The sequence below is a fragment of the Calidris pugnax genome, unplaced genomic scaffold (genome assembly GCF_001431845.1).
Source record: "Calidris pugnax isolate Ruff unplaced genomic scaffold, ASM143184v1 scaffold29, whole genome shotgun sequence".
NCBI lineage: Eukaryota > Metazoa > Chordata > Aves > Charadriiformes > Scolopacidae > Calidris > Calidris pugnax.
In genome coordinates this window covers 305664-320552 of record NW_015090768.1, presented here as the reverse complement: position 1 = coordinate 320552, position 14889 = coordinate 305664, and the positions used below count along the sequence as shown (strand labels likewise).

General features: G+C 47.8%; 1 protein-coding gene across 1 annotated transcript in view; it reads left to right on the top strand.

Annotated features, from left to right (window-relative positions):
- The window catches only part of TNNI3K (TNNI3 interacting kinase), a 58832-nt gene extending 43943 nt beyond the window's left edge, over window positions 1-14889 (top strand). Inside the window, exons 21-25 of the mRNA XM_014937541.1 lie at window positions 2619-2728; window positions 9461-9520; window positions 10662-10831; window positions 13817-13896; window positions 14635-14889. Of these exons, the coding sequence (XP_014793027.1) occupies window positions 2619-2728; window positions 9461-9520; window positions 10662-10831; window positions 13817-13896; window positions 14635-14711 (497 nt within the window). The 3' untranslated portion in view covers window positions 14712-14889. The remainder of the gene's footprint in view (window positions 1-2618; window positions 2729-9460; window positions 9521-10661; window positions 10832-13816; window positions 13897-14634) is intronic.

The following is a 14889-nucleotide window of genomic DNA, read 5'->3' as shown; positions in this document are numbered from 1 at the left end:
TTTTCTTCTGTAGCTTCAATGAGAAGCGTTTTCTGCCCCTTCTTTCTTTGCTGAGACACACTGCCTCGGGAAGGGCTCCTTCCTTGTCCTCCAACTTAGTGACGAGCCCTTCCTTAGCTCCAGATCACCAACAGTTTGGTTGAATCCTATTATAAAACACATTTCCCAAAGACCATGTTGGTGCCCACAGAGGTGGGGGTGGTTTTCCAAAATTCTCAGGTTTTTTCTGGGTCTGTTCCCCCTCAGGTGAGCCCACCAGCACCTGATTTGGGACCTCTCTGTGGCCCAAGTGAGTGTAATTTCCCCCTTCCACAGATCAGGAAACTGGCACTTGGTACGAGGTCACAAAGCAGGTGATTTGTCAGATACAACCATCCTGGTTTACAGCTAGTTCCTGGTCTCTGCAGTTCCTCAGACTGTTCTGCTTGTGAAAGACATATTTGTGCACAAAAAAAGACACTGAATGTGCACTTCTGACTCATATTTATATTCTGTGAAAAGCATCTTTGAGGGTGTTGTGTGTTTTATAACCTATGTAAAAGTTCCACGTCTAAGATATCTGCTAAAACAATGACTATTCAGTGAAATGCAAATCCCATATTCTTCTCAAAGTACGTATTTCAAGGTGAGGGATTTTCTTTATGAAAACTGTGTATATTATCTGCAGAACTCTAATTATGAATGGCTGATGTTTTTTCCGGTTTATGGCTATCTTTGTGCATGCTTAGAGGTCCAGGAAGAAATTCTGGTGAAGTTCATTCAAATAATTTTGTGTTGAAAAGAAAATATTACTATAAAATGTGATTATAATGAAAACCAGGTGTCATTCATTGAAATAAAAGTAGTCACCCCATTAAAAGCAATTTGCCATTCTCTGCTGTATCCAGTGCAGTATCACACGCAGATGGCACAAGGGTGTGCTCTGCACTCAGTGAGGCACCCAGTCACCAGATTTCTATTTGATGAATAGAACTAAACATTTTTATAGGTATTGAATCAAAGTCACTACTTAATTTATCAAATAGAGCACCTATTAAACCAGGTGTGTTCTCCAATTAATTGACTTCATCATTAAGTCAAACAACCTTCAATTAACATTCTGCAGTTGCTACGGTTGTTCCCTGATCCATAAACAAGAAGAAATAACATTTTTGCAGGTAGGTTGTCATTGATTCCTCTAGTGGTTTACAGTTGCTCTGACCCAGAAGAGAGGCAGGATCTGACCAACCAGTCAATGCAGAAAATACGGGGAGGTTCAAGGATGTCACATCACAGAGCTGGGAAGCTTCGCCAAGTTCAGGGTTTTGGGGACCACCCAAACTCTTTTTCATTTCGCTCATTGGATTGAGAATGGATTCTTCTCCTTCAGCCATTCTAAAATACTTCTTAACAGATACAGTTTTTTAGCTGAAGAAAAAGCCTACTGACAGTGACACAAACAAACTTTGTGAAGTGTTGCAGAACTACAGAACAGAACCATAGAGAGGCACACACCTTTCCCTTTCTGTTTCTAAGCCCGACCCCATTACACTGGTGGAACAAACCCTATTAACTTTGGTAAGATGAGATTTTTGCCAATAGCTAATATATCACTTGCATTACCTTTGGCAGAAAAAAATGGAGCACTTCCCAATTCCATCTTAATCTGATTTGCATTTGCCCTCTTTTCATAGTGTCTCTAGGTGACAGATGAACCCGGCAGTGTCTGAGTCAGGGCTGCAAAGCCTGGCTGGACTGGGGTCACAACTGGGCAAACTGTGTCTGTCCCCCTGTCTCCATACAGTCACAGTGTCACGGGATTTATCTGATACCAACGTTCTGAAACATCCTTACGCAGACAAAAGCTGCAGTGAGGACAGACAGTGGCTGAAGTTAATATATTCTTATGATGAATACTGTGATGAGAATGTGATATGGTTAAGAAAACTAGACCACTCTTATTACGATCTCCTGGTTGCAATCTTACAGTTCCCTGTGTATCCCACATGCTCTGATCACAGCATTTTAAAGTGTCAGGCAAAAAAAGGTTTTTACTCAGCTTTCGGTAGGAGTTCAAAATGCATTTGTTTTGACTTGGAAAAACTTTACTCAAAAGGAATGAGAGGGATTAACCGTGTATTTGGATTCATTGAACATTCAAACCCAATTAGGAAACCACTCTGGCAGTTTTGTCTCAGTCACTAGTGGGTTTCACTTATAAAAAGGCTTTTTTTACTAAGGAAACACTAGACCTAATTTTTGTCTTAGACTGTAACAGAACTGGCCGTGGGTTATTGTAAGAGAATGTTACCAATTTATCTGCAACTGGAGTAACCTGTCACCCTGGCTTAATAATGAGGATAATACTTTTTTTTTTTTTAAAGTGAGTTGAAGGTTAACTCATTTTTTCCCCCAAATGACTTCTTTTGTTGTTTGTTTTTTAGGGTTTAAGCTAAATTAGGTTGTCTTCACTCATGCTGTGCCTTAGCAGCAGTGTATTTCCACTCAGCCTTAGCTGCCTTTACACCCAGCATGGGGGGGGAACCCCCTTCTAAGCACAGGTCTGGCGGTTGTACCTTTCTGTGCCCGGTGGGTGTATCTCGGTGTGTCTAACGGTGCTGTGGGCTGTTCTCTGGCAGCGGCGGCGGCGGCAGACATGGCCTACCACCACGTGCGACCGCCCATCGGCTACTCCATCCCCAAGCCCATCTCTGCCCTGCTGATGAGGGGCTGGAACGCCTGTCCCGAGGTGAGTGTCCCCCCTGTGCCCCCAGAACGGGCTCTCTGCTCTGGCCAAGCACCGCTCTGGGTCACTCCACCCCCCGAAACCCCCGAGGCATGTGCCGTCGTGGAAAGCCCTGGGACAGACAGGGGTGTATGGCAAGAAACACAGAGGAAGTGGTGAGTTGAGGAGGAAAGTAAATTAGCATTTCTCCATCTGATGAAACTTTAAGTGATTATGACGCTTTGATTATGACTTGAGTTATTATTGAGCGAGTAGAAAAATATTTCCTGCTCTCAGGCTTTTGTAGGTGTATTCTACAAATTCTTGGTTTTTTTCCATGAGAAAAAAAACAAACAGCCACACCATCACAAAGAGGAGCTAAGTTACCCTGGAAGTGTATAAACTTCTGACCACTTTTGTACCACGCCCTGAGGCTGTTCCTTGCCACGCTAGTAGGACACAAGCGCAGGAGGTGTGTAGAAGACCCCCTGGTGCTCTGCTGTTTCTGGCACGTGGCTGCTGTCCTGCTCTGGGAACAGCCAGGGGTAGGTCTGAGTGTGTACCTGTCTGAGCGTGTCGTGGCTTGAGCAGGTACCTGTGCTTTAGGAGGGAAAGAAGACCAGAAAACCCAGTGAGTGATGGGAATTTAAGACAGTTTAATAGATATGAGTATAAAAAAAGTTTTGTACTTTCCGTCAAGTGAATAGTAATACGCCAAGCACAGAATTGTCTTAAGTACTGCAACTTGTACGTTACAGAGAGCAGACATGGTTTTGAGAGCTGTAAATGTAAACCTTTACACTAAATTAAATTCATGCTGTGTGTTCCAGGTCATAAACATCACTCGGTCAGAGAACTTTTCCTGGGTTGTCTCCCTCTCGTTCCCATTCTATGTTGTTCTGTTTGGCTCTGACACCCCCAGATGTGGTTCCTGTCTGATTCTCCCCATTACCAAAACCACTACTCCATTAATCCAGTAACATTACTTTAACTGAATTACCTTTAATTTTTTCCAATACTTTAACCAAAAACTATTTTATGGTTTTGGACTTGTTGAAATATCCCACCACAATGACACTAATAGCTTTCAGGAAAGCTGGGCCAGTTTGTCTGTAGTTTTGAAGAAAGAAAAAGAGCACTCTCATGACGGGCTTTTCCCACCATGAGGCACTTCCCTTTGCCTCCGAAGGTGAAGCATCAGCATGTTCCACAGATGGTGTGTACCTATCACTTCTGTACTGGAGCTTTCAGCTTCATTTATTCTGCAAAGAATTAAAGGCACCTCATTTTCTGCCTCAAAACTACCATCTCCCAGTTCTGGTAACAAAGCCTCTTCGCGTTCTTCCAGCGGCATTTCAGCTTCCTTGGGTGCGTTCTTGTCCTGATAAGGCTGATTGTTTCTAAAGTCTGGCAGATCCTGCGTGTCCTGTGTGTGCACAGCACTGCTGATACGAGAGCTGCTGTCACTGCCAGGGGATACATTTCCAGTTTCTGTAGGGCTGAGGATACTGGCTGTACCAGGGGTAACTTGGCACCTTTTTTACAGTGTTGGTATGTTTTGCTCTTCTCATTGTCCTGTGTGCACAGCACTGCTGATACGAGAGCTGCCGTCACTGCCAGGGGATACGTTTCCAGTTTCTGTAGTGCTGAAGATACTGGCTGTACCAGGGGTAACTTGGCACCTTTTTTACAGTGTTGGTATGTTTTGCTCTTCACATTGTCCAAAATTTGTCACGTATTTCCTGGTTTGGTACCAGAGACTATTTGTGTGTCTGAAAAATAACATTTTCAACTTCAATTAATTTTCCTGAAGTGGCATTGTAGTTCCTCTTGCTCTAGTTTTGCTCCATCTTCTCCAGTGTTAGCAGTCCTCTTCAGCCTGTCTGCAATACCAGTTTCTTTCTTTTACTTCCAGTTAACAGCCGGTTAAACAGAACACTCGAGTGTAAACTTGGGGACTCTGACAGGGAAGAGTGTTCATTTGTGCTAAAACTTCAATTAATTTTCCTGAAGTGGCATTGTAGTTCCTCTTGCTCTAGTTTTGCTCCATCTTCTCCAGTGTTAGCAGTCCTCTTCAGCCTGTCTGCAATACCAGTTTCTTTCTTTTACTTCCAGTTAACAGCCGGTTAAACAGAACACTCGAGTGTGAACTTGGGGACTCTGACAGGGAAGTGTGTTCATTTGTGCTGAAATTGTACCATTCTTTGCAGACACCTGGGCCGCAGAAGCTGAATCACAGGAATTAGAACAGGTCTCCTTGTGGATGTTTTCATGTGCTTCCCAAATCCTTGACGTTTCTACTGCAGTCAGGTTTTTGCTCTGGACTTTGCATTCCTGGCTTTGTATGAAGTATTGTGCTGCATTTTCAGAAACTAGTCCTCACTCTCTACCCAATTCAGTGCGAGCATTTATTCTCCTGAGTTTGTTATCACTCCTGTCTCATTAGTGAGACCTGAGGAAGATTTGGTGTTCTCTCCCTTGTTAAATGTCTCTGCACGTGTCACCCACCACACAGCCTGCATTTCCCTCTGCAGGAAACAAACCCTGCGACTCAGGATGGAAAGGACAGAGAGTTCTTACAGTCCTGGGGGGTGGGGACCGAGGGGTTTCTGCTCCTTAGGGCTCCAGCCTTGGGACTCTTCTTCCTTCTTGTGTGGGAAATATTGTGGGAAGGATGATAAACACCCACTGCTGGGACACTACAGACTCCGGACAATTTTTTAGCATCTAATGCTATTTATTGTCTTAAAAAAAAGCTGAGAAAACAATCCTTGGGCTCCAACATGGGCTGTCGTGTTTTGCCTTGCTTCCCAGCAGCCTTTGGCCAGGCACGGACCATGCCTGATGGTGGTGACCCTGAGAGCTCAGGTGGGGTCTCGTCCTGGGACGCTGGCCGCAGGTGGGATCTGCGGGATGGAAGGGGGAGCGCTGGAGGAGGGGGTTTGGCAGCTGCACAGAGATGAGGGCCAGAGCACAGGAACAAGTGTTCCCACACCTCAGCAGGAGAGGGACGTGCAGGTGACACGCGTGACGTGTTACCTGGGATCTGAGCAGAGAAAGCCCTGCAGCCACCCCAAGAAGCTACCAGATGTGACAGTGACAGCTCTGAGCAGGGAAACCACCAGCCCATTTTCTTCAGCCCGCGGGGGCTTCCCTTTCCCTGGAATTGCCCCTTGTGTCTACGCACCACTCACCTGGGGTGGCTCCTTCTCATCAGCTGCATCACTGCTAATCCTAAAATGGGCCTCCCCTATTCCAGGCATCTAAACTCTTTATGGGTCTTCCTATTATTTCAGTTTTCCCCCCATATGATGTGGAGTTTAATCTTCAGAGGCTTAAAATAGTGAATGCAAATGAATATCATGTGGAGTTTAATCTTCAGAGGCTTAAAATGAATATTTTTTTCCCCACTGAGACCTTGGGAATTTTCATGTGGGACTCTGATTAATGCTGATAATGACACCCCTCAGATATGTGTTACAATTAATGAACCCCGCTTCAGAACTGTACTGTCAATTTCAAACATGTGTGTGGCCTCTGCTGTAATTACTGCCTTTTGGAGCCCAGCACTGTCTGCAGGATGGGAGGCTGAGTTAACGAGCAGTTATTGCAGCAAGTTGCTGCTACAGCCCCTTTCTCACACCCTGCAATTGTGACGGTTGTTTCATGATTGGAGAAGTCCTTCTCATTATCCCAACTAATGCAACAGCAGCAGCGTTAAAGAAAATAAAATATACAAGTGTTCCCTTCTGAGATCATAAAATGGTGGTTAAAGAAAGATTGTTTTACGTTGGCTTTTGCAGTCTGCTGTTATTTCTGCACTAAAGGGAGCATGAACTAACTAAAGCATGGTTGTGAAAACCCCGCTATCCTGCAGCCTTCAGGGCCACCGTAGGATTTAATGGTGCCTGGGACCATCCATGGCAGAGGGACAGCAGTGACCCTCCCCAGACCAGCCTTTGTCTCATACTTCTGTCTTTATACTGAGTGCCAAGTGTTCCAAAGTAGGGGTGAGAACCAGCACTTTCCGTGTCCCAGCTGTGTCTCCCGACCAGACAGGTTATGCACGGACCTGTGATTTGCACATGAAGATGTGGATGTTGGGGGGTGGGGGCTCCTGTGCTGGCTGAGGTGGGTCGGGGCCCTCTTACTGACAGCGTTGCTGCTCTTGACACTTGTAGGGCATAAGAATGTTGGGTTTGTTTGTAACTCCTGGGCTTTTGGTGCTCCTTGGTGATGGAAAATAGAAAGCAGGCAGATGAATGTCATCTCTGTGAAGCGTTCCTCACAGAGGACCATGGAGATGGGCCGGTCCTTCCTGTGCTCTGTGTGTCAGCCAGACACGGGACCCCCATCTGCTCTATAAAGCCACCTTTGCTTACCCTGCTGCAGCAACTGCACCGGTGTTCTTGGACGTGGCTCTGATTTGTTTGAGAAGTCAAGAAATACACTCTAGAGACTGGAAATTCACTTTGCTTAGAAAATGTTCCACAATGTGGGTTGTCTACTTTAGGAAACACGTTGCAGGGGGAGGCTCTGGGTTTGGAAACTTTGGTTGCTTGGTTTTCTGGTGCTATTCTGGCATTGGAAGTTTTCATTGAACAAAGTGGAAATTTCACTTGGTTTTCTGGTGCTATTCTGGCATTGGAGGTTTTTCATTGAACAAAGTGGAAATTTCATTTCTGATGACTGGGAGCGGATTTTTGGAACCTGTGTAATTTTCTGGTGTTATAGGAGCCTTGTTTCATTGAATTTCCCACTGGAAACAGAGTCCTGGATTTGTGCCCTGGAGTCCTTTTTCTAGTCAGCCTGGCTTAGAAAAGCGGGTCATTGTTTGCCTAAACTGTCCTTGTCCTGGATACCTGGGATTTTCTTGCCTGTTTTGGGGAACTAGCACACAATTAAGTGCTCCACTAAGACAGTGGGACTTGGGGCAACTGATTGACTGTGGGGAGCTTTGCCCCCCTCCCACTGTATTCCTTGTGGTCGTGTACACAGTACATCGATGTGGGACTTGGCGGATAAAATGTATTTGCAGTGCAGGGAGTAGCTAGTTCATTTCATTGTTAATTTATTGTTATTAGTGTTTCCCGGATTCTTGAATGTTCTCTTGCCTTTGCACTTTGTAAGCTAATGTTAGGGCATGATGGGGTAGGTGGAAGGGGAGGGTTTGGTTTATTTTCCATGTAGCTGTAAAGTAGCTGCTAATAATTATCAGCATGCAACTCACATTCTGTTCAAATTTATTAGTAAGATGTCATAGTAAATTGTTGACTTAGGCAGGCACTATGTAATGGATATAGTCACTGTATCTTGTTAGCATTTCCACAGCTCATTTAGCCCCAATAAAAAGAAACCATCTTTTTAGAATCCTAATGCACTTTGTTACTCATCAGCATCATTGCCACATCACTTAATCCTGCTAATGTTTTAGAGCTGCATGTGGAATTATAAGGCAATTGATAGCTCAATAAGCCAATGGATGGCTTGAACTTTGCACAAATGGTGGCAAAAACTTATTAAACTGGGCTTTATTAAAGGTGTTTTGCTACCATTCTTGGTAACAAAGGGCTTGAGTTACTTCTGAGGGCATTGGAATAGTTTCAGGAGGGCAGAGAAAAATAAAGCAGTGTTACCCCCCTCTCAGCAGCATTCACAGGGTTTGCTGTGCGAAACCACGGATACCAATCTCCAGTTCTGCCGTGAAGTCAGTCAGAGATTAACAGTCCTTTCAGTTAGTTATCCTGTACGGACAGCAGGCCTTGGTCCCTGAACGAACCTCTAGGGAGGAGGCACTGAGTGCTGCTGGTGAGACACCAGAACCAGCAGAATGAGCAAAATGGCTAAAAGATAAGGAGCATCACCTTATCAATATGCCGTTTACAGCATCGCGCTGTAGATGCGTAAAGACAGACGTTTGCTTGTGAGAAGTTATTTGTTAGGGGAAAGTGGTGAATTTTGGGGCTCAATGGGTGTTCACAGGTCAGAATTCTCCAAGAGGTTTGCTCAGTTTAAATTAAAAAAAAAAAAAAGCAGGAAATGGAGTATACCTGTCTGGATTTTGCCGGATGTCTATGCATTGCCTCCAGCTCTGGAAATTTATCCTTTTATTTGTCTTTAATTTCATTCAGGGTTCATCCCAACTGAAAACTAGCTCCCATGTGTCATGTCGCTGTTGCTATTTATCGGGCACTTGAACATCTGTTTTCCGGAAACTTTTGACAGTGATTGTTTCCAAAGGCAAACGGATGCCTAGAAAATTAGACAGTGCCTCTTAAGTAGCATTTTTCATTAGCTATTTCAATTTGTAAGCTTTAATTGGAGTAATCTTATGACCTAGTCATTAGTACCTTACATCTAATTGTTACAGAAAAAGAGAAGAATAATGCAGGTAACAGTTGTCATACACACACACCGCTGTATCGTAGCTTCGTGCTGAACTCACAGCTCCCATCGGGTTCCCAAGCAGACTGAAAGCGATGAGAGAGGGGAAAGGGGGGGTGACCTAGTCATTAGTACCTTACATCTAATTGTTACAGAAAAAGAGAAGAATAATGCAGTTAGCAGTTGTCATACACACACACCGCTTTGTGCTGAACTCACAGCTCCCATCAGGTTCTCAAGCAGACTGAAAGCGATGAGAGAGGGAAAAGAGGGGTAGCTGTGAATCACCACGTACCTATGAGCCAGTTTAATGACAGAAGATAAGCCCCCTCCCCTTCTATTTGTAACACAGCTCCGCTATTGTGTCCACAGGGGAGACCAGAGTTTTCAGAAGTGGTCACCAAGTTAGAAGAATGCCTGTGCAACATTGAGGTAAGGACCTTATTGCCACCACGGGGTGTCTGTGCCTGCACCACGGGTCTGGGGAGCAGCAGCAGCCGGGGACAGCAGCGGCTTTGGAGCCTGTGGGGGCTGCCTGGGGCCATCGGTGGCCACCACGCTGCTGTCCCAAGGCCCTTGTCAGTGGTGGTGTGTAGGGGTGCTGGGGTGAGGAGCAGCCTCTGGGACCTGAGACTCAGAGGGGGAGACTGAAGAGAGCGTGACAGGCTGTGGGGACCCACGTCACAGTGCCCCTGGGCAGAAGCTTTTACTCCTGTCCAGCCCATGCAAGGCCAATGCTTTAGAAAGAAGACAAGACAAATTGGCCAAGATCCCTGGGAGAAGGGTAAAAAGAGAACACACAAGAAGGATAAATGCAAAGGCAGTTCCTGCTTAGGCCTGTGTCTGTGACACAGACTGATGACACAGCCTTCAGCCTGGTGTAGGACAGGGAGTCAAACAGAAAGTAAATGATTCAGGGTTGCAGTTCCTGAAATTACATTGTGTGTTTGTGTATGTATGCATGTAAGAGAAGGTAGAGAGTTTTCTCTCTCCACCTCCATTTCCTTTCTTCTCCTCTCAGCAAATCATTTCTGCCCCTTTCAGCCATCTCTGAAAGCAGGAGTGGCAGGGCCCTCCTGTGCCAGCAGGTCTGGGTCCCTGCTGCTGGTTCCTGTGTCGTGTGACTGGTCTGTAGGTGCAAGCACACCTACTCATGTGCTGGCCCTGTAGCCTGAATTCCAGCCCTGGGAGCCTCGGACAGGACGGCTGCCATCGGGCAGCACCGACACCTCCCCGTACAGATGGGGAAGGTCCCAGCTGGTGGCTCCTGCCTGGAGGCAGTGACAGCTCCAGCTGCACAGCGAGTGCTTGTGAGACACAGAACTCATGGCTGGGCTAGAGCATGTCTTCTGGAAAGCCACCCCCCCAGCTTGAGCACCCCAGGCAGTGATGGATTGACCGCTATATTTGGCAGGCAGCATCCAGTTCTCCTCGGCTGATCAAAGTCAGGAGGAACTGCTTTTTACAGCCAAACTACAACGGAAATGTGGGGGACACAACTTAGGAGAAAGAGCTGAGGAAAGACTTGTAAATATGTAATAATAGTGCCTTCTTTTTTTTTTTTTAAATGCAGTTAATGTCTCCCGCCTCCAGCAACAGCAGCGGTTCTCTGTCTCCCTCCTCATCCTCGGATTGCCTGGTTGCACGAGGGGGTCCTGGCCGCAGCCACGTTGCCGCGCTGCGAAGCCGCTTTGAGTTGGAGTACGCCTTGAACGCACGAGCTTACGCTGTCTGGTCCCAGAGGTAGGTACCGGCCGTGGCAGGGACAGGGAGGGACTCAGCAGTCCTGCCCGGGGCTGCACGGCCCCCCAGCCTGCAGCAGGGACTGTGCCAACCAGGGGACGTGGCTGTGGGGGAAACACACCCCAGGGTTGAGCCAGGGAAAGCACTTCTGCAGCCTTGTCTTCCCTGTAGCCACCACAGCACAGGGTGTTTGTGCCACCTGAAGGCTGCAGAAGCCTTCCTGCTGCCAAGAAAACAGCTAAGCATTTGCATTTTCACCATGAGTAACATAAAAAGAGTAGAAAACCGAGTGCTGCCGTGTATGGGTTCTACACACAGCACCACGGCCTCATCACATGGGCTGTATCGCATGAAACAAAGGACCAAGGACTGCCACCCAAGGGGCGGGGGTGAGTGGTCACTGGATGGATGTACCACCACCACCTGCCAGCAGGTCTGGGAAGGCCAGTGCTTCTATCTAAGACATTAACAAAAAGAAAAACTTAGTCCAGTGTGTGGCATCAGTGTCAAGAGGGAAAAGCCAGGTTAGACCGTGGGCAGCGGTTCGTACCAAATGAGGTGGCTGGAGGTGCCGGGTGGCACTGGAGCACGGGGCCTCAGGAGCCTCCCTCCCAGCGTGGGCACCACTCACCTCTCACAGGGCTGCTCCTGGAGACACTTCTGCAGAACCATGCCGTTTGGGGAGCTGACTCCTGCAGGAGCTTCCTCGTGTTTGACAGCCCGGTGTGTTACACCAGAGGCAGCGTCACCCCCACGTGTTCTGTGGAAATGGAGAAGGTTGTGTTGGTGTGTGGTGTCACAGCAGGAGGCCAGGATGTGCTGGCCCTCGACGGGGGCCGGAGGTCCCTGGTGAGACATACCCAGCCAGCCAAAACCAGGAGGCAGACCCGTCCTTCTGGGTGGGAAAGCCCAGGTGAAAGTGTCTGAAACAAGCGAATTCGGGAAGAAAGGTCACACTGAAATGACATTATGATTAGTATTTAGGAGAAAGTTTGTTTCTTAATACATTGTTGCAGATCACACTGTTACATTGTTACAGTGATGATTGTAAGTTGCTGTTACATTGTTGCAGTGTTGTTGCCAGTCACCTGTTACATTGTTACAGTGATGTTGAGAGTCATGCTGTTACATTGTTGCCACATTGTTCCGAGTCAGACTGTTACATTGTTACACTGTTGTTACCGGTCTTGTGAGGAGGGGCTGAGGGAGCTGGGGGTGTTCAGCCTGGAGAAAAGGAGGCTGCGGGGAGACCTTCTCGCTCTCTCCACCTCCCTGAAAGGAGGGGGTAGCCAGGGGGGGTCGGTCTCTTCTCCCAAGGAACAGGCCATGGGACAAGAGGAGATGGCCTCAAGTTGCCCCAGGGGAGGTTTAGGATGGGTAGTGGGAACAATTTCTTCCCCAAAGGGGCTGTGAAGCCTTGGCAGAGGCTGGCCAGGGCAGTAGTGGAGTCCCCATCCCTGGAGGGATTTCAAAGCCGGGCAGAGGTGGAGCTGAGGGACATGGGGCAGTGGGGGTTTGGGCAGTGCTGGGTTGGTGGTTGGACTCCACGGTCTGCAGGGTTCCTTCCACCTGGACAATTCTATTATTTTCATATGTATCTATATATCCCCTTTATGGAGTGTATACCTTGTGTCTGACCAATTGTCTGAAAACTATTCTCTAACATGCCCTCACCTCTGTTCAAATCTTAGTATCAGTGGAGTTTTTTTAAGGAGAGGGAGTTTTGTGGACAGGAAGAACACCCGGTTCCCTGCCCACAAGAGCCTGTGATGGAGATAAAAGGTGGGGAGAGACTCGTGACCCCAGAGAGCAGCTGTGGTAGAAACACAAAGTAACTGAAGAGTTGCTGGGTTTTGATGTTGTGTTTCTCGGGTCTGGATTTTTAGTTTTTGGGGTTTTTCATCTTGATCTGTGATGTGATTAATGGAATGAAGTGGGCTGTGCTGCTGGCAGAGGATGGAGCAGTACCAGGAGAGAGCACCACAGACGGGTCCACCCCCTGCGCCCATCGCAAGCCCTTGGTGGCTCCCCAGGGAGGGTGGCAGGGGAGGGTGTCTGTGCTGAGAAGGGCAGGGACAGACAGACAGAAACGGGCTGTCCCAGCAGGTACAGAGGCAGAAGATACAAACGGCAAGTCCCTCTTCCTTAAAGACAAGGAAAAGGAGCTCAGCCTCACAGAGATTTGGGGGGGTCAGCACTTCTGGGGGTGTTCCCAACAGAGTCTATCCCAGAAATTGTGCATCATTCAATTTATGATCACAGAAGAAGAACTCCTGACATTTTTTAAGGCAAAGTCACATGTGGGTTCTCTATATTATCGTACCATTAAATTTATATCTGAGGCAGCCTACCCTGCCACTTGGGAGACCTGGTTTTGGGGGCAAATCTAGCCATCTCCTGTCTCTGTCCTGTGGAGAATGAGAGTACCATGAAAATGAAACTGGTTCTCTTAGTCTCTGCCAGAAGACAGGTGCTCTTAGTCTAAACTTTACCCTTTAGCACCACTTAGCAGTGAGAAACAGCAACAGCAGAGCAAGCCCTGCACTGGCCATGTGCTCCTGTTGTCCGGGATGTGCCGAGTAAGGTGAGTGATGGAAGATAATTCAGTGATCCTCCTTGCCAGAGAAACTTATTGGCTGGAATCTGTTAGCAGCAATGCATAAATACATTACACTGGTGCTGGATCAATGCCTACCACTGCTTCTAAAGTAGCAGCGGGCAAACAAGTGAGGAGCCCACAGCAGTGTGTCTGGGGGGAGTCACTTTGGGAATGGATGAAATGTGAACATGTGTGATTCGTGTCCTTGCTCCAGAACTTTTCCTTGCTTTTTATTTACTGCAAATGCCAGTTGCTGGGCTGGGAATCAGGCTGATGTATTTGATGTAGCTGCCTTTTCCTTCCAACTCTGTAGAAAAAGTTCTGATGGTCTGGAGATGTGACTTTATCAGTCGTATCTAACCTGACACCCTCTGTCTAACTCACAGCACTGGGCAGCACCCTTCTCAGGGTCTGTCTTTGGATGACATGAGGAGAAACTTCCAGTGCCCACCAATCGACAAAAACGGTGAGTACATGGAGAAATCTCAGTGTGTTTAACCAGTGCAGAGCTGCAGCCTCCCGAGGTACCAAAGAGTCCCATGGGAAAGCCAAGGTGGGGAGGAGGCTGCTGGTTTGGGTCGGCCGGCACTGGTGAGAGCTCACCCTGTGCAGGTCTTGGCTGCTCTGGCTGCGTGTGTGTCCAGCTCCGGTGCTGGGATGGCCCTTTCCCTCTGCGGGATCTGTCCTTTTCCTCTGTGGATCTGTCAATAAGGAGAAGGTGGGTATTATATCCCCAGGGCTGCTTCTGCAAAAAGTGGGCAAGACAGTCCTGTTTCTGGAGAACCAGAGGAGCACAGGACTCCCATTGGAAACGTGGTGCCCACCAGAGCAGGGGCTTTCTCTTTTGTGGTGTCGAGGACTAAAATATTTTGAAAACACTTGTCAGAAAGCTTACATTTAGCTCTCTGAAGCTCTAGTTAAAGGGTAAAAAGATATTTTTTTAAATGTCAGACTTCCACTGTGTTACTAAAACTTTGAGATTTGTGGTTTTATGTCAGTCACCAAAGCTGCTTTGTGCTCGATTATTGTGAACTCATCCATGAGCAACAGGGGCTGTTTGCCTCCTGTTGAAAGGTCTCCTCAGCAGATGCCATGGAGCCCGCGCGGTCTGTGCCTGTTTGTCCTGAACGATACCCACCTTGTGTTGTTCCGGTGCCGGGAAGGGGGGGAAGCTCTGCTCATCAGCCTCTCTCCGCACCCCCAGGCTACGTCTCGGACCCCATGAGCACCATGAGGTTCCACTCCTGCAGCAGCGGCGGCAGCTTTGAGGAGAGCAGCTGAGGGCTCCGACCCACCAGCCCCACGGAGACAGCACCCACCCCATGGGGCCAGCACCCTGCACCACCGAGGGTCCCTGCCCTGAGCAGCCTCGGGTGTGGGTGGTGAATGTCCCCGTCACACCTTCTGCTCCAGCGTCTTCCCTGGGACCTGCTTGAGGGCTGGGGGTTTGGTGGGGTGT